The sequence below is a fragment of the Oncorhynchus mykiss genome, chromosome 14, assembly GCF_057628025.1.
Source record: "Oncorhynchus mykiss isolate SJ-2025 chromosome 14, ASM5762802v1, whole genome shotgun sequence".
Lineage (NCBI taxonomy): Eukaryota > Metazoa > Chordata > Actinopteri > Salmoniformes > Salmonidae > Oncorhynchus > Oncorhynchus mykiss.
This window is the reverse complement of record NC_143035.1, coordinates 11,315,272-11,337,045: the sequence shown is the minus strand read 5'-3', so window position 1 is coordinate 11,337,045 and position 21,774 is coordinate 11,315,272. Positions and strand designations below refer to the sequence as shown.

Genomic DNA, 21,774 nt, shown 5'->3' with positions numbered 1-21,774 from the left:
TGCCTAAAACACTCAGACATCCACATCTTCCATTTGGACAGGCTAGATTATCAACCAGATTAGCTTGTCATTCCTCAAATCACACAAGCTAGATAAAAATAAAAGGCAGAGTACAAAGTTAGTTTAGTGCCTTTTTATTAGAGATAAGGAGACGATACAAAACATCCACCACTCAATACCAGTCTAAATTCTGAACACAGGCTGTTCAAATACGTCGCCCCCATCTTACCTTCACACTTCTAAACCCACCAGATCCGGTTGTATAAGGAATGTGTTCAATTACTACATCAATGCCATGGTTTATTTATTTTAACTCAGAACTGGAAATAAAAATAACTGGACTCACTTAAAAAGTCGTGTAATTTGCATGTTCAACCCCCCCGCCCCCAAATGAACCGTGCTCCCCCAGAGAACGTCGATGTGTCACGTGCAATCGATCAAGCATTAATGGTCTTGTACTACACCTAGTCTCAACTACACACACACTTAGAAAACTTAACTAGAAGTTTGGCAAAAAAGGTAGTTGTATAATTAAGAACAGTATCTTGCTGGAGCCAAGTTGGAATTGTAACAGTTGTTGCCCTGTCCCTTTTCTCTGTGATCGTCATTCTAGCGGAATCCAGACAGAACAAAACCATGTCCTCAAACATTTACATATTTAGTCTTCATAATCATCATCCTTCATCAATTGTTTTTATTTTTTTATTGATCTTTTTATTGCTTTTTCTTAGTGTGCGTTTTGTTCGTGTTCATTATGTCATGTGAACTGGAATGACAGGCTGCATTTGTGGAATTTGAAAACTGTCACTTTTACCCCCCTCCCCCCCAACAGTCCCACAAATGATCCTGGTCCTGCTTTGCCCCTCCTCCCAACCATATTGGAATGAACAGCCAACCCCTTCAGATGTCTGGCTTCAGTAGAAGCCTGGGGCTAAATTTATAGAGGGCTTCCTTCCAGGGTGATTACCGATGAGCCTCCAAGCTTGTCGGCAAGGGTGCGCCGGTCCTTGATGTCTTCCAATCCGTTCACTTGCCACTCGTGCTTGATACCTGAAACGGAGGGAAAAATGTAGCTTCACATAGGACACGCTGCATATTAACACCCCCCCCCCCAAAAAAAAATACATGTATAATTCCATTACAAAGAGCTATAGGGTTGAGCAAGGAGATGCCATTTAATTTGAAGAGAACCCACAGAGCCCAAAAGTTTGATTACATCTGCAACTGTCAGTGCTTCTCACCTGTGAACTTCTTCTTGATGGCATCCTTTGAGCTGGCGTAGATCATCTTGCTCTTCAGGGGAGCGCCATCTGGGGCCCTATGAGGGAGGGGTAATGGTTTAACCATTGTCCCGAGTGTTGAAGCCAAGTGACACCATAGCAGAAAATGTACGATGCCCCCCTCAGCCTACACCCAAGTCTAGCCGAGCCCCTCTCATTCCTCACCAGAAGATGAAGACCAGGTCCTCTTTCTTGGTCTCCTTGGTCTCATAGGTGGCGTCGTAGAGGGCGTAACGGCAGTCGTCTGGGGGCAGCATCTTGACGAAGTGCAGGTAGGGGTCCTGGACCGTGACACCCACGTCTCCTGTCAGGATCTCTTGGCCCTCCTCCAGGATGATGTGCTTCTTGTCCTCACTCAGGCAGAACAGCACCGCCTTCTTCCTCTTCTTCTTCTCATCCTCGTTCGCCTGTGCCTTACGCACCTTCATCTCGTTGAAGACTGTGATAACGTCATCTGTTACTGTCACCCCGGAAGCCTGCGCAGAGAGGGACAGAGAGAGGTCAGTGAGAGTAGTCATATACATCTGCCTTGGACTTCTCACACTGCAGGAACGCACCCTTCAAGGACGGCTGATAAAGGGAATCAATAGGGAGGTAGATGCACAATGACTAGCATTTATGAACAAGCGGCCATTAGTCCTATGGGTGTGGGGCACCATAAGCAAGATTGCAATCCTATGGTTTCTATGACCTCTACCCACATGATCAGTCAAGAAATGGCGACCATACAAGTCACCATCCATGGCACTGACCAGAAAAGCATGATGTACAGCATGGCATGCATGACTCAGCAGGCGTGGCATTCAGAATAAGGCACAGGGTTTAACCCTTTTACCAAACTTGGACACAATCTGGAGAACCCCACACCAAAATCTCTGATGAGTAAGGGATACCTGTAGCTGTGAGGGGGACAGATGAATGTTGGTATGTCTGGTGTACCTTTGTAAATAAAGTAACATGCCAAAGGTGCATCGATAGATTGCCACTGCCTGATAAGGGCCAGTAACAGGTGTCTCTGAAAAGGGCAGATAAAACCAGGTTACACAAGGAGGGGTTTTCCCTCCTACTATAAACATGTACAGTATGTGAGAGCCAACCATGCCACGTAAGTAACTGCTTCAAAAATAACCATGGGAGTGAAGGTGGGGACAGGAATTAAGCCTTAGAATGTGTGGGTCGGTCACAGACAATGGATCCTCTGTGGGGGAAAAATAAATAGGCCACATCCGAGTCACAACAGCCCTATAAACCTTGCTCCGGTTTTCTGATTTCCATTAGGGCATTTTACCCAACAGGTATCACATCAACCCATGCAGGAACCGGCCAGAGGATGTTACCAAGTGTCAAACCATCCCTCCGTCTGGCAGGTTTTGGCCAATCCCTTCATCAGCCTTCTGCCAAATCAGGTAGACTAGACACTTTTCACCAAGTAAAGCCACATCAATACAACAGAGGCGGCCTTCATTAAAAATGTCCTCCTGGCTTGAGAGTGGCATCCATGCCTTCCAGAGCCCTGCCACTGTAGTGACCCACTTTGAAGTAATATGTGTGTTAAGGGTGTGGGCCTGTTTGCTCTGGGTGTGAGGATGGCCAGGGCCTGCGAGAGACCACACTGGGCTCAGGACCTAATCACCTAGTGGTGAGTTTAGATCCAACATCTGGATTAGAGACATCCTCAACAGGAGGGAAAAGACATTGCAAGAGTATTAGAAGTACTGCCGGGGATAGACTTCTATTTCCAGGGCAATCATTTTTTCTAGGAAGAGCAAGGCACCACTACCGAGGGTGAAGCGGCCAGGGTGTTTGAAGAGAAGCCAACTGCCATGCAGCTCCACTTAATCCTACCAATTTTCCAAAACAATTAGCACTCCTGCTACTATTCTGAGATCTCTTCAGACAATGCATGTTTCTTCACACTGCAGCAAGCCACAAAACAGACTAAAGCGCTGACTGGGGATAACTGTATGAAAAGACAAATACCCAGAAGCCAGTGGAGATTATACCCTTTTAGTCCCTCCATGCAGAAAGCATATTATTTTCAGAGCAATAGAGATCCCTTTCTTCCTGCCATAAAATATCACAGAATGTTGCCAAAAGTTAAGGTTCAAGTAACAGCATATGATAAGACAGATAATGTCAGGTTCGTGACTACAATGGTAGTTCCCAAGACCGACCGTCAGTTGAGGCAGTGAAAAGGGACAATAATTGTATTCCAATTCACTTGAAATCAAGTGAACAAATCTAAAATAATCCTTCACCAAGTAGCTGTTATCAACAAGAAATGACTTCACCCAATCATTTTACTTCGCTTGTCTTGCGTCTGTCCAACTGCACCCATAATAGGGCACTAAAGACTACTGTGGGCTCCTCCGGAATAGCTGGGACAGAACCAGCACGTCCTTCAGCCTAGCCCTTGGACCCAGCCAGCTCACTACTCGGCAGGAACAGGGGCCAATCGTGTCCAACAGTGACCATTCATTCATCATATACACAATAGAACCAAAGCATTGATGTCATGTTGTAAGACATTATTCACATGATCAAGAACGGCACATAAGGGACTCACAAATGAACAGCAAGTGGGAAAATATCTCTAATCAGTCGACTAAATTGAAAGTAATCGACATCCCCCTCCACAATCAGTCAGATTCACCAAATTAAGAACATACATTTAATACCATGCGGAAAGCATGACAATAGAACCCAGAATTTGCGCTTTTGGACAAAAATGTTGATAATTCTACAAGTTTATTCGGGGTTAAGCCTATGTACGTTGAGTGAGACCCTGGTGCGTGCCACAAACATTTGACCGATTGTTTATTGCGTATGCTACAGTAGATATGGTCGTTCCAAGCATCCCGGCACTTCGTTCCGTAGAAACCAGGAAGAACGTCGTGGGAAACGCTTGCAAAACCTTTAGCGTTAGCTCGTGGAATAACGGTGTCATCCCCGACTATTTTTCACCTTCGCCTGACTGTTATAACGTTACCCATCACTAAATTAAAAATACTTCCTCAGGATAGACATGTAATAGCCAACGTTAGTTGCCGACTGTTTACAATAGAGAAAAGGTTCAAAAATGCTCTTTGCACCAAAAACCAGGGTGGGGCCATGAATGCAGTGATGGCACATGTGCACTATATAAGGCAAAACGATATCGAGAAAATACCAGACCGCTAACGCGATTATTTTCACACGTTGCAAACAGAAGTCCCATCCATAATTTAAGCTAACGTTGGTCAATTGTCATGGCACCTATGCAAATTAGTTTGCTAGTTAATAAAAACAGAAGGGGCTCGTGCGACTGGCGGAGACAAAGGAGGTGGAAATCAAATGAGCTAGTTAGCTAACTAGCCATTTAGCAAGCTAACATGTAGCTATGTGTAGGCACAGAAAATGAACTCCGTTAGCCATGCTAAACTAGCCTTTAGTACCGGCAAATACAAGGCCAGAGTGCTAGATAGCTGGCAAATTCGAGGGGGTGGCGGGGGTGAGTAGTACTGGGCCGTAACTAGTTAAACTAGATAGCATATTCGGTGATAAGTGACTACTACTTGCAACTCGGTGCTTACAGTGCTAGACTGGGCATTAGGCCTTAGTGACGGGAGATTGGGTGATGGAGAAAATGGCGCCAGGCAGTTTTTGGGTCGTTTTCTTTCCACACAAACACGTCCTATGCTAGGCGATTATAACGTCAAGAGACGAGCAAACATCTGCATAAAACATGCTTTTATGAGTTAGGGACAGTCACCTGATTGATTCAAAAACACTTTAAAACGAATTTACTACCATCCAAGATTCAATATTCAACTAGGAAACGTTCCAGAACACAAGCATAGCAGTCACAGCTGACCCGACAATCTGATGATGCTGTCGGTTTCATCTCAAAATGAACTCGCTGTTCCCTAGCTAAAATACATTGCATCAACAAAGAAAGCGAAAACAGAGTAATGATACTTGTGTGATATATATATATATTTGTTTTCAATTATATACCACATAGCTAGTTGTTAAATGTAAACGTACCATCGCTGTTTGAATTGGTCGGCGTCTGGTTAGAAATTGAATGAGCTGTGATGCAGTGTCGATCTCGCACACACTTGATACAGCACGTGAACGCGCTTAGCTGCGCGTGATTGATGCCGGGGTGAGAAGCGCGAGCATCTCCAGGAAAGAGTGGTCGTTAGTTTTAACATGGAGCATGGTGGGATTAGAAATTATACATTTTTGCCAAACGTTTAATGTTTGTCCAAATCAAAAATAACATGTGAACAAATAAACAACATTTATATAAAATAGAAGTCTATTTTCATTTTTTAAATGAAAATAGAATTGCACGGATGCGAGGATGAGTATCCCTTAATTCTCAAAAGATGCTGCATGCTGTTGCTTTTATGCCTGAGGCCGGCCACTGACATTCACTTGGAAAAATATTTTTGGGGAAAACATTCGCCCTGCATCACAGTGATTCTATGAGTACAATATAAGACTACGGACACGTATGCTATTCAGATACGAGAATAATTATTTATCAGTGTAGGATCCATAATAACTCAGTATTCGTTCTCATTTGCTCTTTCTCGCCTCACCACACCCCCTCTACAAGGATTGTTGAACTCACTTCCAAATATGGAAGCGAATGGTGGCGGCGGCAGTGCACGCGCCTCGGTTCAACAAGGCAGCCCGCGACGCCGATCACCATATAAGGAAACAAGGACATGATTTTCGCTATAGCAAATTTCACTGCGCAGTACATACTGGTGGGAGCAGCATTGTGGAGCATAGAAAAGAGTGACAGCAAGAGGGGGGAAGTAGGAGGGACAAAGACAAAATAAAAAGAGGGAACGGCTCCGCCACTGGAGTATGAATGGATAATAACCCCTTTTCATTCGGTTACAACGAAGCAGTGTACAACACAAAAACCTGTCCTTTGGCACGCCCACCCTATGAATTAATTCAATAACCCTGCTTCAATAACCCTACTGCAATAAGATTGCTATCTTCATAATATCAATAATGTCATCAATCATCTGTAGGCCTATATCCATTCCATACTGACCCTATCAGTAAAAGGAACACCAGAATAATTTAATGAAAAATGTTTTTGGCTTGACATAGGTATATATATTCAATTTATAGTGAAATAGGTATACGAACTAGTCAAGAACTCAACCAAACTTACAGGTCTTTTGCATTTTATTTGGCTTAAGCAATACTTATTCTAAAAATTGTAAATAAAAACATAGTTACCAAGGCCACAAAACAATATTGCAAAAGATGATTTAAAAAAAAAAGCAATGAATTTCATGCATCTACTGTAATGTATATTTTTATTTGTTGAATGAGTTAAAAAGTAACAGTACAGAGAGGAGGGAGAGTGCAATAGTAAATGCGGAAAACGCCTCCAATTGTTTGCCTCAACAATGGAATGGAACACAGACATGGAATGTGCAAAAAGAAAGTCAGAGACAATACAACTTTTAGAACTATGTATAATTATCTGGATTCTGAGGACAAGCAAGGTCTTTTGCCTTTCATTGTACCCCTATGCTTATGGGTAATTCTTTGGCTGACAGGTGACCAAGGGCCTCATATTACCCATCACTTGTTTACACACAAACCAGTTAATCTAATCCAGATATTTTCTCAAATGATCACAATCTAATTTCAAGTGATCCTCTGTATAGCGAAATCTTACATATAACATCTTTGGAGCATTCATTCATCAAGTAAGTGCCACTTAACTAACGTTTCTCAACCAACCATTCAATTTCAGAAGTAACGCAAGACATTTTTGGTCAAGTTACAAGGGAGAAGTGGTGCCTCTAAAGTGGGCTTGTAAAAACATAAAATGAGAGCTATTACAGTAGGATTCCAAGCCTGGAATAAAACACAAAAGCAAAAACAGTACAACAAGGAATCCCTGACATGGATAAGGAGAAGGCAAATAAGGAGCATGCTGCAAAACTGGGAATGGGATGGAATGTGCACAAGGCCACAGAGAGGTACAAAGAAACCAGCATAAAGTCAAGAAGATCTGGCTACATGTATACCCCATTACAGCACAGCATAGGTAAATTCCATCAGGAGGATAAATTGCTCAAGTCTAATTTGACTTAAAAGCCTCCATGCAAGCCTCTTAGTAATAAGCATCGGTCACAAAGGATACATAGATTATGATGCATTGAAATCCATGGCATGTCCAATAACAATGCATTACTTGGGTCTAGGGTGTCTAAGTAAACATCACTGGGTTGTCTTTACAGACAAGGAGGAGTGTGCGAATGGCAGTGTCAGTCAGTGTTAAAAACAGGTCCAGAGGATTAAACAACCCCATGGGTATGAGATAATGCACCTTTGCCCCAGATACTCTGTAAGACTATGGTCTCTTGATGTAGATAGAGTGATGTAGTGTAAAATTGTGCGATTGAAAAGATGCTGGTGTATGTGCATTATGTTGACCTCCCACTGCCATTGTAATCATGTGTTGGTGTTGTAACTGCACCTTGTCAGTGCTATATGTCGGTTCCATGTGATAGCATGGTAAGGCTTTAGTGCTGGGATGTGTGCGTGTTGTATTGCTATGAGATAAAGAGGCCATCTAGCTGGATTTCTTCATCTTAGCCACCGCTGGCCTCGACTTATTCAACACCACCGTGGCCTGAAAGAAAAGGACATCATTAAATTGCATTGAATGAAACATTTAAATAAGGGTACTTGAATTACTTCTAAGGACATTTTGATTCTTACCAAAAGTTCAAACAACTATGCTTAGCTATTATTTTTTTTACAGTCCAACGGCACACTCTGTGCACCAACTGTAATGGGCCTTGTCTCATGTCTCACCCACACCTACAATTCAAAAGATGTTCTCACCTGCTGCAGTATGACACCTGCTGTCTGGTCGATGGCTCCCCCCAGCCCCCGGTATTTTCCCGAATAGCGTATGAAGGCCCAGGTGAGCATGGCGACCATGGCCAGGCCCAAGACACAGTCACATGCAAAAGCAATGGTAGCCAGGCCGATGAAGAGCAATAGCCCTGACAGCACGTACAGGAAGCACACAAGGACAAACAGCACTGCAGGAGTCCGGAATGCAGTGAAGACATTCTTTGACTTTCAAAGAGAAATAAAATATTAATCAAAATGTTTATCTGTAAACTGAACTTCAATAATTCTACCTTTTATGTATCCACAGTAAATTTAAAATGGAAAATAAAATGTTTACTGACAAAAATTGATCTGGTGCCAAGTGATACCACTGGGTTGTGAGTCAGTCTCTCTTACCTCATTGTGCTTTCTGAAAGACTGCCACAGCTCTACCAACTCGGCCTCAAGCTGGTCTTGGTAGCGGTCACAGAACTCCTGTCCTCCCATCTTCTTAGTGGAGGAGAAGACATGGAGGGACTCCTGGAGGAAGAAGTGGTGCTTCTCCTCCAGAGAGGCAGGAGCCACATAGGGAAGGTCTCCCCCGCAGACCTTTAGGACGATAGAGAGATTAATACAGAATGCAAGGCCTTAAGAGTAAAGAGGAATTTTTCTTTCAGATGAAAAAAATGCACATAGATTTCTTTGCCAAGAACACAAACCCACCTTCTCCATGTTCTTGTAATACTGGTCTTTGGCTGCCGCCACGGCTGCCAGGTTGTTGGCCTCTGCTGTGGCCTTGTGTGAGAGAGATGCAATGTACATTTACTGGCAGTGGACTAGTGACATTCAACAAAAACTCAAGACTTAAGAACCTCAAATATGAACTTGTCTGTTGGAAGAGCAATACAGCATTTACATTACATCTCTCAAAGAGGTGTAATGCTGAAATCTAAGTGATAAATGGGTGTGTACCAGCAGCATGGACTTTGGGTGTGGTAGGTCTTCACCCTGGTAGATCTTGATGTATGCCTGAAATCAAACATTCCACTGTCAAACACAACAATGATACAAACCTGGCAGTCAGGAACCTCAGAGGGCTAAAAAAACAGTCTCACCTTGAAGAACTCCAGGAGGCCCCTGCAGGTGACTTTGTTGCCGTTGATCTCTTTCTCAGCCAGGTTGTCTGGATGCAGCAGTGTGGGGATGAGGTTGCGTAGCTCCTCTTTAAACTCTGGAGCCACATCTAACACAGGTTTGAAACCGATTAAGTTCCTTCCTCAGACACTCAGGTGGATACCATTAGATGGATTAACAAGATGGACAAGGAGCAACCATACCACTAAGCTGGCCCTTGAAAGCGGGGCTGGTGGCCACCTTCAACCCAGGATGTGGTAGCAGAAAACAGTTGATGGAGGTGAAGCAGGAATGAATGTGTTCCCTCACTGTCTGTAGTTCCTCATGCTGGGTCTCTTTCACCTGCACAACATCACAAATACTGGTTACTATCACCAATGCACACTTAAACCTGGCAAAATGTACTCTCTCATCTTACACAGTGCAGCACCAACAACATTAAATGGTACCCTAAAAAGGGTCTAGTACCTGTAGACGTTTATCAAGGAACTCACTGCCTCCCTTCAGACCATATTTATATTCATAGGGAAAGCTCCAATCCCTGATTAGGAACATCAGAGACTGAGAAAATGGGAGAATGGAGCGACCAATATAATTAAAAACAAGGCACATATAATAATGCACTTTTAGTTAGAAAATATTATACCCTAAGCAGCAAGCAAAGTCAAAAGGAACTTAAAGATGATTGGTCTAAGATTCTTAATAACCAATTGCTTTGTATTTATAAGACTTTTGGTTCTCATACCTGAAATGGCTTCAGGAAGATTTCATCCATGGCGAGGCGTCCATACTCTGTAAACAGCTGGAAGAAGACAGAACATAAAGGATGTCCTTCATTATGCATTGGTGTAGGATGGACACCCAGGAGGATTAGGATAGGAAATCAAATAATAAATGACAAAAATTTACTTTAGGTACATTCAAATTCTCTGATTCTGAATGAGCACATTGATATCCAAAACCCGTGTCAGGTTTTTTAATTCCCTGATATTTCCATGCCTTTGGGGAGCAATGCTCTCAGGTTGTGGAACAGGTAGAACATGTTAGTCTGTCTGACACCAGACCATGTGGCACAATGGGAGCTGTGTACACACTGTTGGGTCTGAATACCCTGTTTATTTTTTAACTCTCATTGAGTCCAACATTTACAGTAGTTTTAGAACTCAGTTTTGAGCAATCAAGCTGATTGAGTCCTCTTGCTGCTTGGATTTGAAAAACAAATAGTTGCAATGGAAGGTGGTGGGGCTGGAGGGCTGTGTGTGTTTCAGTGAGAGACCCAGAGAACCAACCACTGTAAGAGCACAGCCCCTTTCATTATCGGAACATTACAGTGTCTCCCGAGAATCGAGTTAGCAAGAGTCTGTTGTTTCAGCCAGGCAAACATGTTACTGCTGAGGAAGACGGACCTGCAGCTGCTGCAGATCATCTTCCTGAATGTTCTGTGAGAGGTTGTAGATCTGCAAGAGAGAAACAATCACAACCACATTACATACATGATTTTAAAAAGTAACACCAATTACAACAAATTACATGAGTGCATAGCAGACCACCTGTATTGAGCTGGTCATGGTACTGAGGGCAAAGATTGTGGCACAATCTTTCACGGTGGATTGGTTGTCAAATGCACCCTGGGTGTCCATCAGTAATACTGCCACCTATCGAGGGCAGAAATCAATGCATCAATCAAATGCATTATACCAACACAAACATTACAATTTGCATACTTTTGTGTTCCAATGCACATATACATTTTTTGCACAATCATTCCAAGGAGCATAGTTTTGAATGTTGGAGTCAGTACCTCCATCCCATCACTCTTCTCCACCAGGAAGACCTCACTCCACAGCTGAATGCCGGTGGTCTCTGGCTCTGAGCCCCCCCTCCATTTAAACCCAGTCAGGGGCTCATCCTCCTGACCCAGCCACTCCTCACCATGCTTCTGGAGGAATACAGACGTCGCTACACATTACTGACTGGTCAGCAGCCCTGGGATTAAGTCTGATATCAGGAAACAATTCACGTCACAGGGAAAGATGGTATGTGACATAAAACAAATGACATACTGAACTTTGAACCAAGTGTGGCTGTACATGTTCCATTTTCAGAAACACTGACCTTCCTGTACATGTAGCGGAGCATGAAGTCCAGAATGAAGCTCTTGCCTTTCCGGAAGGCCCCGGCCACCGAGAGCACCACCACATGTTTATCCCGAACCTCCGGTGCAAGCAGAACCCGTCCTAAAGCCTCTGTATCCAAGGCAAAGGAGTGATCTTTCTTGCACACTGTCACAATCTGGACTGGACCTGGCTCACTGCCCATCGCTCCCTGTGGGTGACGGGACAGACATGACATTTTGACTTATATGTAGGTACTTATCTGAGGCGTGAATTGTTTCATGTTAGTGCCGGTTAGATGTAGGCCTGTCTCACATCAAGCTGATATCAACGCTGATGATACTGTATAACTACTGGGTATTACAACTCTGGTAACTTATGCCATTATATTTGGACATGTCATCTCACTCCTTGTATAAACAATTCAAGCTCAAACTGAGGCCCTGAAAGACAGAATAGCATAGAAATGTTATTTCCCCCCCCCCCCCCTCCACCACGAGGAAAACCCAATGAAAAATGATTCATAGAGATACTCTTTAAATCATTAGACAATGTTGGTCTATGTGCAGGACTGTGTCTAAATAATGTGTGATACATCAACCCTGCTGAGAGCTAATGCACGCTCCACATCCACGCGGAGATTCCTTTAGCCCTCTCAATGAGGCTCTTTGTTGCAGTGCTAGTAGCCACCCTTGCTGAAAGGTGGGGAAAAGGCCAATAGGGCTATATCAATCAACACAACATTTCAATTCCTTACCTGGTTGGAAGCTAGATCAATATCCCACCTTACTAGACATTCTTAGTTCAGACTAAAATGAATGTGTTCACACACTATTACATTACTCCCGTCATAGACAAGATAGTCAATTAGCAATTATGACCGGTGCTCTGAAGGTGTGGTACCATGACTGTCTGACAGGCAGTGTACAGAGTAACAAAGGCATATGCATGACTGAAACAGGTTTCGCTTATCTGTGTAACTAGCTAACAGTACAGAGAAAGGCACAAACAATTTCACACTCCTTTTATACTACTACCAGTCTAGACAACAGTTTATGCCTACTCTAAACCAATAACAATTTGATACATTGAGGGCATTAGTTGGCAAGTGAAATTATTCAGCAATCTAGCTAGTTGACACGGCATAGTACAATATTTTAGCTAACGTAACTGACCGCACGCTCAAATTAGCGATGCTTTTAGCTCGCCGAAAAAAGCAACTAGCTAACATAAACATTCTTACAATTGTTAACGACATTTTACTGTTCATGAACAGTCGTGATTTATTAACTGAAACACTGTTTTACCTTTGGTATCCCAAATGAGCGAATTTCACAGGAACAAGCTAGATAGCTATGAGTCAGAAAAATAACAACACTGCAACCATGAAAACTTTCCAACTACGAATTGTCACTTCCGTGTCCGATCGCCTTGTAGTTTTAGTGTTGATCAATGGTGTAATCCAGGGAAGTAGTTAAACTACATTTACAAAGATCCTCCAGGCAATAACAGTTACGCTAATGATGATGGCAAATGTAGTTTTATCGAAGTGCTACGAACGCGGAATATAAAGTGTGGTTATGCCATCAACACCACACCCAAAATCGTCTTTCCTACATAGCTATGATTTTTTCAACATGTTAATCTTGCGCTTTGGCTCTTAACATAATACCTAGACGGACACAAATAAAAATGTGCATTTATTTCGGTTACTTGTTATTTCCAGTCAAATGTCTCCCCACTAATTAGGGGTGTCAGTCTGCACATTGAATCCAAGGAATGCAAAGATCTTTAGAAATATAAAATATATAAATATTTGATTCCTTGATAGATTCCCATAAAGTATTTGAAAAAGGTGTGCATGATAAAACGTTTGAACACAAAAAAAATATGAACAGTTCCTAGAAGAATTTGGTGCTTTATTGTTAATACAATTATGAAATGAAAAAAAAAAAGAGTTGAATGAATGACAAATGTCTAATGTTTCTTTCTAAACATAGACATAGCCTATAAAATAAATTCTGCACAATAATAGGTGTTCAATAAAAGATGCACTTGGTAGAGATTATTATAAAATCAGATTCAGGATTCAGAATTGAACATACATTTATTTGTCCCCTGAATCTGAGAGTGGATTAATTGGCAGTAGATTTCTCATGTTATCATTCATCTGTTGTATTCCATAAAAATATAGAGGCATTGATTCTTATCAGTACAGCGTCAATATTTTTCCTCCTCAATTTATACCAAAAGCATACGCCAATGTCTGGTATATGTCAATGAGTGTGGCGAGTGGCTTAAATGTGTTTACATGCATCAGGTAAGGTGGCTTGGATGTGCAATCATAGTAGCTACAGTATATCACTTTATGACAGCAAATCAAATCTCAGGCAGTGTCAAAATGTCAGCACACAGCAACGTATTGCCAATTTATATTACTCAGGTTACATATAATCTCCTTATTTGTTTAGACCACACTGCATGTCCTTATCTGTAGATCAGTCTAATGTCCACCCCCTGCCAGGTCCAGAAGTGACCCAGCAGCCTCTTGGGCCTCAGCATCCAGCTGCAGGATCTCTACGGTCTCCAGATCCAGTTCAGTGTCCCCGGGCAGGACCAGATACTGGTACTGGTGATACTGGTAGTAGTGTAACTCTATGTAGCCACTGTCTGACAGGGGGTCTTTCTCCATCTCCTCACCAACCTCTTCCTCATATTCCATTGCCTCCATGTTGACCATCTCCTCATGGTCAGGGGTTAGAGGGCAAAGTGGATATAAGGAGAGAGGTGGGTTGTCTAAGGTCAAGGCTGGGGTAGAGTGGGAGGAGAGGAGGAGAGTTTGACAATGGGAATCTGTGTGAGAGAACCAAAATAGTTTGTATACTGCACATTGAAAAATGTGGCACATCAACATCCATGTGGTTGATGTGCAATTGTTTATAAGTGTCCTATACAGTAGAACAATTGAACAGTTTAAAGAGATTACAGTAGGTCTGGGTATTGCTAGGGACCTCACGATATGATATTATCATGATACTAAGGTAATGATACAATTGCAATTTTCACAATTATATATGTATTGTGATTCAATTCTGCATTTTATTGAAATTTGATGTTCCAAACATGTTCCTCACAAAACATTGCATTCGGATAGTATTCAGACCCCTTGACTTTTTCCACATTAAAGTTACGTTACAGCCTTATTCTAAAATGAGATAGCCTTATTCTCCAGAGATGTTTGATCGGGTACAAGTCAGGGCTCTGGCTCGGCCACTCAAGGACATTCAGAGACTTCTCCTGAAGCCAATCCTGCGTTGTTTTGGCATTGTGCTTAGGGTCGTTGTCCGATTGGAAGGTGAACCTTCGCCCCAGTCTGAGGTCCTGAGTGCTCTGGAGCAGGTTTTCATCAAGGATCTCTCTGTACTTTTCTCTGTTCATTGTTCCCTCAATCCTGACTAGTCTCCCAGTCCCTGCCACTGAAAAACATCCCCACAGCATAATGCTGCCACCGCCATGATTCACCGTAGAGATGGTTCCAGGTTTCCTCCAGACATGACGCTTGGCATTCAGGCCAAGGAGTTCAATCTTGGTTTCATCAGACCAGAGAATCTTATTGCTCATGGTCTAAGAGTCCTTTAGGGGGCTTTTGGCAAACTCCAAGTGGGCTGTCATGTGCCTTTTACTGAGGAGTGTCTTCCGTCTGGCCACTCTACCATAAAGGCCTGATTGGTGGAGTGCTGCAGAGATGGTTGTCCTTCTAGAGGGTTTTCCCATCTCCACAGAGGAACTATGGAGCTCTATCAGACTGACCCTTGGGTTCTTGGTCACCTCCCTGACCAAGGCCCTTCTCCCCCGATTGCTCAGTTTGGCCAGGTGACCAGCTCTAGGAAGAGTCTTGGTGTTCCAAACTTCTTCCATTTAAGAATGGTGGAGGCCACTGTGTTCTTGGGGACCTTCAATGCTGCAGAAATGTTTGGTTACCCTTCCCCAGATCTGTCTCTTTACACAATCATGTCTCTGAGCTTTGAGGAGAATTCATTCGACCTCATGGCTTGGTTTTTGCTCTGACATGCACTGCCAACTGTGGGACCTTATATAGAGAGCTGTGTGCCTCTCCAAATCATGTCCAATCAATTGAATTTACCACAAGTGGACTCCAATCAAGTTGTAGAAACATCTCAAGGATGATAAATGGAAACAGGGTGCACCTAAGCTCAATTTCGAGTCTCATAGCAAAGGGTCTGAATACTTATGTAAATAAGATGCTGAGGCCCAAGAGGATGCTGGGTCACTTCTGGACCTGGCACGTGGTGGACATTAGACTGATCTACAGATTTAGAAAGAAACATACCTGTCTATATAAAGGTCCCACAGTTGACAGTGTATGTCAGAGCAGAAACTACACCAGGAAGTCCAAGGAACTTTCCGTAGATCTCTGAGATAGAATTGTGATGAGGCATCCATCTGGGGAAAGGTATACAACTATTTCTAGAGAGTTGAAGGTTTCCAAGAGCTCAGTGGTCTCCATCATTGGAAAATGGAAAACAATATTGAACTACACAGACTCTGCTTAGAGCTGGCCATCCAACCAAGGAACTGGGAAAGAAGAACTACACAGTTAATTGGCTGAGAAGGGAGAACCCACAAAAAGGACAACAGTCTCTACAGCACTTCACCCAATCTGGGATTTTTGGGAGAGTGGGCAGACGGAAGCCACTCCTAAGAAAAAGGCACATGTCAGCCTGCCTAGAGTTTGCAAAAAGGAAGACTCAAAGCAAAAAAATATTTGGTCTGATGAGACTAAGATGGAACTCTTTGGCCTGAATGCAAAGCGGGGAATGCTATTCAGCGGCAGGGACTGTGAGACTGGTAAGGATAGAGGGAACAATGAATAGAGCCTAATACAGGCAAATCCTTGATGAGAACCTGCTTCAGAGTGCAAACGACCTTAAATCTTCACCCCAGTCTAAGTTCCAACAGGACAATGACCCCAAGCATACAGCCAAAGCAACGCTGGAATAGCTTAAGAAACATAATGTTAAAGTCCTTGAGTGGTCCAGCCAAATCCCAGACTTGAATCATATTGAAAATCTATGGAAAGACTTGAAGATTGCTGTTCACCACCACTCCCCTTCTAACTTAAGAGCTTGAGAAACTCTGAAAGGAGGAATGGGATAAAATCCCCAAATCCAGATGTGCAAAGCTGATACAAACATACCCAAGACAACTCAAAGCTGTAATCCCCTCAAAGTATGACACAGGGGTGTTATTACTTATGGAAAAAATATATTTCTGTATTTCATTCTCAATCAATTTGCCCAATTTTTTTAAAACACGTTTTCACTCTGTCATTATGGGATATTGTGCTTAGATTGGTACTGTTTATCTCACCTGTCAAAAGTTTGGACACACCTACTCATTCAAGGGTTTTTCTTTATTTTTGACTATTTTCTACAATGTAGAAAAATATTGAAGACACAAAACTATGAAATAACACATGTAGTAACCAAAAACAAGGTAAATTAAAAAATATATTTTAGATTATTCAAAGTAGCCACCCGTTGCATTGACAGCTTTGCACACTCTTGGCATTCTCTCAACCAGCACCTTGAGGTAGTCACCAGGAATGCTTTTCCAACAGTTTAAAGGAGTTCCCACATATGCTAAGCACTTGTTGGTTGCTATTCCTTCACTCTGCGGTCCAACTCATCCCAAATCATCTTAATTGGGTTGAGGTCAGGTGATTGTGGAGGCCAGGTCATCTGATGCAGCACTCAATCACTCTCCTTCTTGGTCAAATAGGCCTTACACAGCCTGGAGGTGTGTTGGGTCATTGTCCTGTTGGGAAACAAATGAAAGTCCCACTAAGCACAAACCAGATGGGATGGCGTAACGCATAATTCTGTGGTAGCCATACTGGTTAAGTGGGACTTAAATTCTAAATAAATCACTGACAGTGTCACCAGCAAAGCATCCCCACACCTCCTCCTCAATGCTTCACGGCGGGAACCACACATGCGGAGATCATCTGTTCACCTAATCTGCATCTCACATAGACAGCGGTTGGAAGCAAAAATATCAAATTCGGACTCATCAGACCACAGGACAGATTTCCACCAGTCTATTGTTCGTGTTTCTTGGCCCAAGCAAGTCTCTTCTTCTTATTGGTGTCCTTTAGTAGTGGTTTCTTTGTAGCAATTCAACCATGAAGGGCTGATTCACGCAGTCTCCTATGAAAAGTTGATGTTGAGATGTGTCTGTTACTTGACTCCGGGAAGCATTTATTTTGGCTGCAATTTCTGAGGCTGTTAACTCTAATGAACTTATCCTCTGCAGCAGAGGTAACTCTGGGTCTTCCAATCCTGTGGCGGTCCTCATGAGAGCCAGTTTCATTATAGCTCTTTATGGTTTTTGTAACTGCACTTGAAGAAACTTTTTAAAAGTTCTTGAAATGTTCCAGATTGACTGACCTTCGTGTCTTAAAGTAATGATGGACTGTCGTTTCTCTTTGCTTATTTGAGCTGTTCTTGCCATAATATAAGGACTTGATCTTTTACCAAATAGGGCTATCTTCTGTAAACCACCCCTACCTTCTCACAACACAACTGATTGGTTCAAATGTATTAAGGAAATAAATTCCACAAATTAACAAGGCACACCTGTTAATTGAAATGCATTCCAGGTGACTACCTCATGAAGCTGGTTGAGAGAATGCCAAGAGTGTGCATAGCTGTCATCAAGGCAAAGGGTGGCTACTTTGAAGAATCTCAAATCTCAAATACATTTTGATTAGTTGATTACTACATGATACCATTTGTTTGATTTCATAGTTTTGATGTCTTTACTATTATTCTACAATGTAGAAAATTGTAAAAATAAAGAAAAACCCTGGAATGAGTAGGTGTGGCCAAACTTGACTGGTACTCATATATAAACACAAATCATCCAAAATAACATTGCAAAATATAACTATCAATTTTTTCCACCCATCACTATATTACCTGTAGACAATCTAAGTGGAATGTAGGGAGTTACTGGCCTTGGCCAAAACCAGTTTTACATAAGCGCTGCACTAAAAGAGAGTGACATAAAGAACTGAGCCAGCGTGTTGCTATGGCTATAGGTTGCCAAGGCAATAGAAGCTTGTTGTCAAGACAACAGCACACAAACTCACCAACCATGCAACAATGCAGAGAAAGGATTGGGGGAGAAAAAAAAAAGAAAAAAAATCGGCAGACGAGTTAAGGAGTAATAGATAGATCAATTGTTCCTCAATTGAAAATAAGTATTTAGATTAAACTATGAATGAAAAATTAAGAGGAAACTGACATCTTAAAAAAAACATTTGTAAGAGGCATTACAATACTGTCAAGGGCTGTAGTTTACCCCAAAGTTCAGCATGGTTATCAAGATCTAAGAGGCTGACATGCTTAGTGATGGAGGAGGGCTAACCTGAGATCTCCACAGTGTCACACACTGATACTTCGTAATCAGCTCCCTCCAACCTGCTCCACAGACACACAGGACAGAGAGGGATGACAAATACAGTTAGTTGGACTACTGGTAAGGTTCTGACTGGGCTGTGATAAGTCTACTACTGTAAGACATATCATTAACTGACATTCATTAACCAACAAGTCTTTGGGCAAATTGGTCATGATATTTAACACTGAACTAAACTGCAAACGTGTTTGTTCATACTCACAACGCAGGGTTGTTTAGTAAGTTACTGTTGGTGCTGTGGTAATAATGCGCTTTCCTGAGCACCTCCAGAAGAGCATGTCGATATTCTGGACACACACACCACAGTGAGCCCTTCCCCACAAACTGAAAAATAAATCATACACAATCTTCAATATCACTAAACACCATAATTTCAAACCAAAATCTAGACCATGCAAACTGACACATTGAAAACCAGTGAACACATCTCACCTGGCTCTTGTCCCTGTGAATCCGACGGAAGCTCTTACTCAGAGACAGGTTGTGTCGAACAGAGTTTCTCCATCCCCCAGGTGCTGCTCTGTAGTAGGGGAAGCTGTTCACTATCCATTCATAGATACCCTTTACTGGGAGTCTCTTGTCTGGCGAGTCCTCTATCGCCATGAAGATTAGACTACTAAAGGAGTAAGGGGGCTTGGATGGAGAGGGAGGAAGGTGTGGGGTAGGTATGGGATCCTGGGGCTCCAGCTGAGGCAGTGGTGTTGTTTTGGGCAGGGGCTGCAGGGGAAGCAAGTTGCCTCTTTGATGCAGCCAGTTGAGGCAGGTCAAGTCATCTTCGTCAGATGTGGTTAGAGAGTTTATGCAGTGTAAGTTTTGTCCATCAAGAAACAAAGGTGGGGACAATGTGTGTAAAAGAGGGGAGAGAGGTTGAGACTTGAGGTGAACTGAAGCTGGGGCTGTGGGACAAAGTGAAGTAGGGGATGGCGGGATCGATAGAGGAGACAGAGGGAGTGAAACATGAACAGTGGAAGAAGTTTGCAAAAGAGAGGAAGAGAAAGGCAGGCAGTGGTAGAGAGTGGCGGGATAAGGAAGAGATATAGGGAGGAGTGGCAGTGTGTGAGAGTCACTCTCCATCTCTCTACCAGCAGCAGACTTCTTATACACTCATTCAATAGTTGATCTGATGGGCAAAGCAGAGCAGACAAACATTATTTCAATGGCATGGTGAAAAATTCAGCTCAAGTTGATGGCAATGCATTTACACAATTAGAAAAATGTAGACAAACCCAATTTATAATAGCCTTAGCAGATCAGATGGTAGACCAGATCAGTCTACTGGTTCCCAACCTGGAGTACATGCACCCCTGGAGGGGGTACCGAGTGGCACAGCGGTCTAAGGCACAGCATCACAGTGCTTGAGGCGTCACTACAGACCCGGGTTCGACCCTAGGCTGTGTCACAGCTGGCGTGACTGGGAGACCCGTGAGGCTGCGCGTCGTCCTGTGGTGGGCCGGGCGCATGTACGCTGTCACTGTCGCCAGGTGTACGGTGTTTTCTCCGACACATTGGTGCGGCTGGCGTGTATTGTGTCAAGAAGCAGTGCGGCTTGGCTGGGTTGTGTTTCGGAGGACGCACGGCTCTCCCGAATCCGTACGGGAGTTTCAGAAATGGGACAAGACTAAATTGGATACCACGAAATTGTGGAGAAAAAAAAGCGGTATATATGTTTTTTATTGCGGGCCAGGTTGAAGTGCCCGGCGGGCCGTACTTCCCTCCCCTTGTTGTACTTGGGAAGACTCAAAAGACCATGGTAAAATGCACACGAGGAAGTACTCCGGACTGAGCAAAATGTGATTCGGGGTACAGTAACCAAAAAAGGTTGGGAATCACCTTTTGAATAAAACAACAACCAAACAATCGCTCTTCAAAAACTTCACTGTGCACTCCCTGCACAAAGAACCTTACCTCTTACCTTGGTAAGAGTAAAAAAAATACATTAGCTAACAAGTTAAAGATTAAGACAAAAGTCTTAACAAAGTCCTCCCCATTTCACTTCTGTAACGGATAAATTATTTAGCTAAACTAAGTTACTCGCATTCAGACAGCTAGCAAATAGGCATTGGACAGGTGCATTCATAAAATCCTTTTGATTGGAAAACAACTTCTTTTCATAAGGGTAAATTGAACATTCTGCCCATAAAGTCTCATGGTGCTCAACAAAGCTGCTCAATGTGCTCATACTTCGGAAAATGGCGGTAGAATATAAAGTTACATTTAGCACCATCAGTCAAGCAGTCTTTTGTCAAATACCCCTCTGGAGCAGAAATACTTGAGAATAAAAATAGACAATGCATGTCTTACCTATAAAGCAACGTAAATAGTTGTCAGGGGATATTAGTAAAAGGCTTGAGTCATGCTAAATCTCCCATTCAACGGTTTAAAATATTGTCCGAGAACCATACAAAGAATCTAAATCTAATTCCCGACTATCCGCGATCTCTTCCAGGGTTCCCTTGGAAACCAAAAGGACGCTTTGTAGATTTCACGCCGCCTGCGCGTTCTCGCCTTAAAGATACAGTTCTGTCTTTTGCCAACAAATTCTTTATTTTACTAGGCAAGTCAGTTAACAAAATGTTTATTTACAACGGACGGCCTGCCTCAGCCAAACCCTAACGACGCTGGGCCAATTGTGCGCTGCCCTATGGGACTCCCAATCACAGCCGGTTGTGATACAGTCTGGAATCAAACCAGAGTCTGTAGTGACACCTCTAGCACTGTGATGCAGTGCCTTAGACCGATGCGTCACGAAGGGAGCCCCTAAATTCAGGATGATCCAACTGAGTGACAGACATTGTTTCCTTTTAAACATTACATTCAGTTATCAAAATGACAGAGGCATGGATAAAATTATATCCTATTTTATTTTTACAAAA

The 21,774-nt window shown here is 42.8% G+C and overlaps 3 protein-coding genes across 7 annotated transcripts; all 3 read right to left on the bottom strand.

Annotated features, from left to right (window-relative positions):
* Positions 1–118: 118 nt before the first annotated feature.
* On the bottom strand, positions 119–5,764 carry LOC118936299 (cofilin-2). The gene is made up of 4 exons (XM_021561160.3): positions 5,307–5,764; positions 1,446–1,756; positions 1,242–1,318; positions 119–1,050 (listed from the first exon to the last, which is right to left on the bottom strand). The coding sequence occupies exons 1-4, from the start codon at positions 5,307–5,309 to the stop codon at positions 938–940; spliced, it is 504 nt and encodes a 167-aa protein (XP_021416835.1). The 5' UTR covers positions 5,310–5,764; the 3' UTR covers positions 119–937.
* A 694-nt stretch (positions 5,765–6,458) lies between these two features.
* LOC110488781 (atlastin-3) lies at positions 6,459–13,004 on the bottom strand. Of its 2 annotated transcripts, none has more exons than XM_021561158.3 (14): positions 12,706–13,004; positions 11,400–11,609; positions 11,086–11,223; positions 10,835–10,939; positions 10,691–10,741; positions 10,030–10,086; positions 9,753–9,845; positions 9,488–9,626; positions 9,266–9,393; positions 9,123–9,179; positions 8,874–8,945; positions 8,568–8,759; positions 8,157–8,396; positions 6,459–7,941 (listed from the first exon to the last, which is right to left on the bottom strand). In XM_021561158.3, the coding sequence occupies exons 2-14, from the start codon at positions 11,601–11,603 to the stop codon at positions 7,882–7,884; spliced, it is 1,536 nt and encodes a 511-aa protein (XP_021416833.2). In that variant the 5' UTR covers positions 11,604–11,609; positions 12,706–13,004; the 3' UTR covers positions 6,459–7,881. The 2 variants fall into 2 exon arrangements, with proteins under 2 accessions (XP_021416833.2, XP_021416834.2); XM_021561159.3 differs by having other exon boundaries at positions 11,086–11,220.
* A 292-nt stretch (positions 13,005–13,296) lies between these two features.
* On the bottom strand, positions 13,297–21,745 carry LOC110488783 (forkhead box protein N3). 4 transcript variants are annotated; one of them, XM_090198362.1, is made up of 5 exons: positions 19,334–21,745; positions 19,104–19,225; positions 18,851–18,903; positions 15,750–15,862; positions 13,297–14,251 (listed from the first exon to the last, which is right to left on the bottom strand). In XM_090198362.1, exons 1-4 carry the CDS (start codon positions 19,973–19,975, stop codon positions 15,798–15,800), a joined length of 882 nt encoding a protein of 293 aa, XP_090054488.1. In that variant the 5' UTR covers positions 19,976–21,745; the 3' UTR covers positions 13,297–14,251; positions 15,750–15,797. The 4 variants fall into 4 exon arrangements, with proteins under 4 accessions (XP_090054488.1, XP_021416840.2, XP_090054490.1 ...); XM_021561165.3 differs by lacking the exon at positions 15,750–15,862 and having other exon boundaries at positions 19,334–20,021; positions 21,203–21,368; XM_090198364.1 differs by lacking the exon at positions 15,750–15,862 and having other exon boundaries at positions 13,297–14,206; positions 19,334–20,021; positions 21,203–21,358.
* Positions 21,746–21,774: the final 29 nt, after the last annotated feature.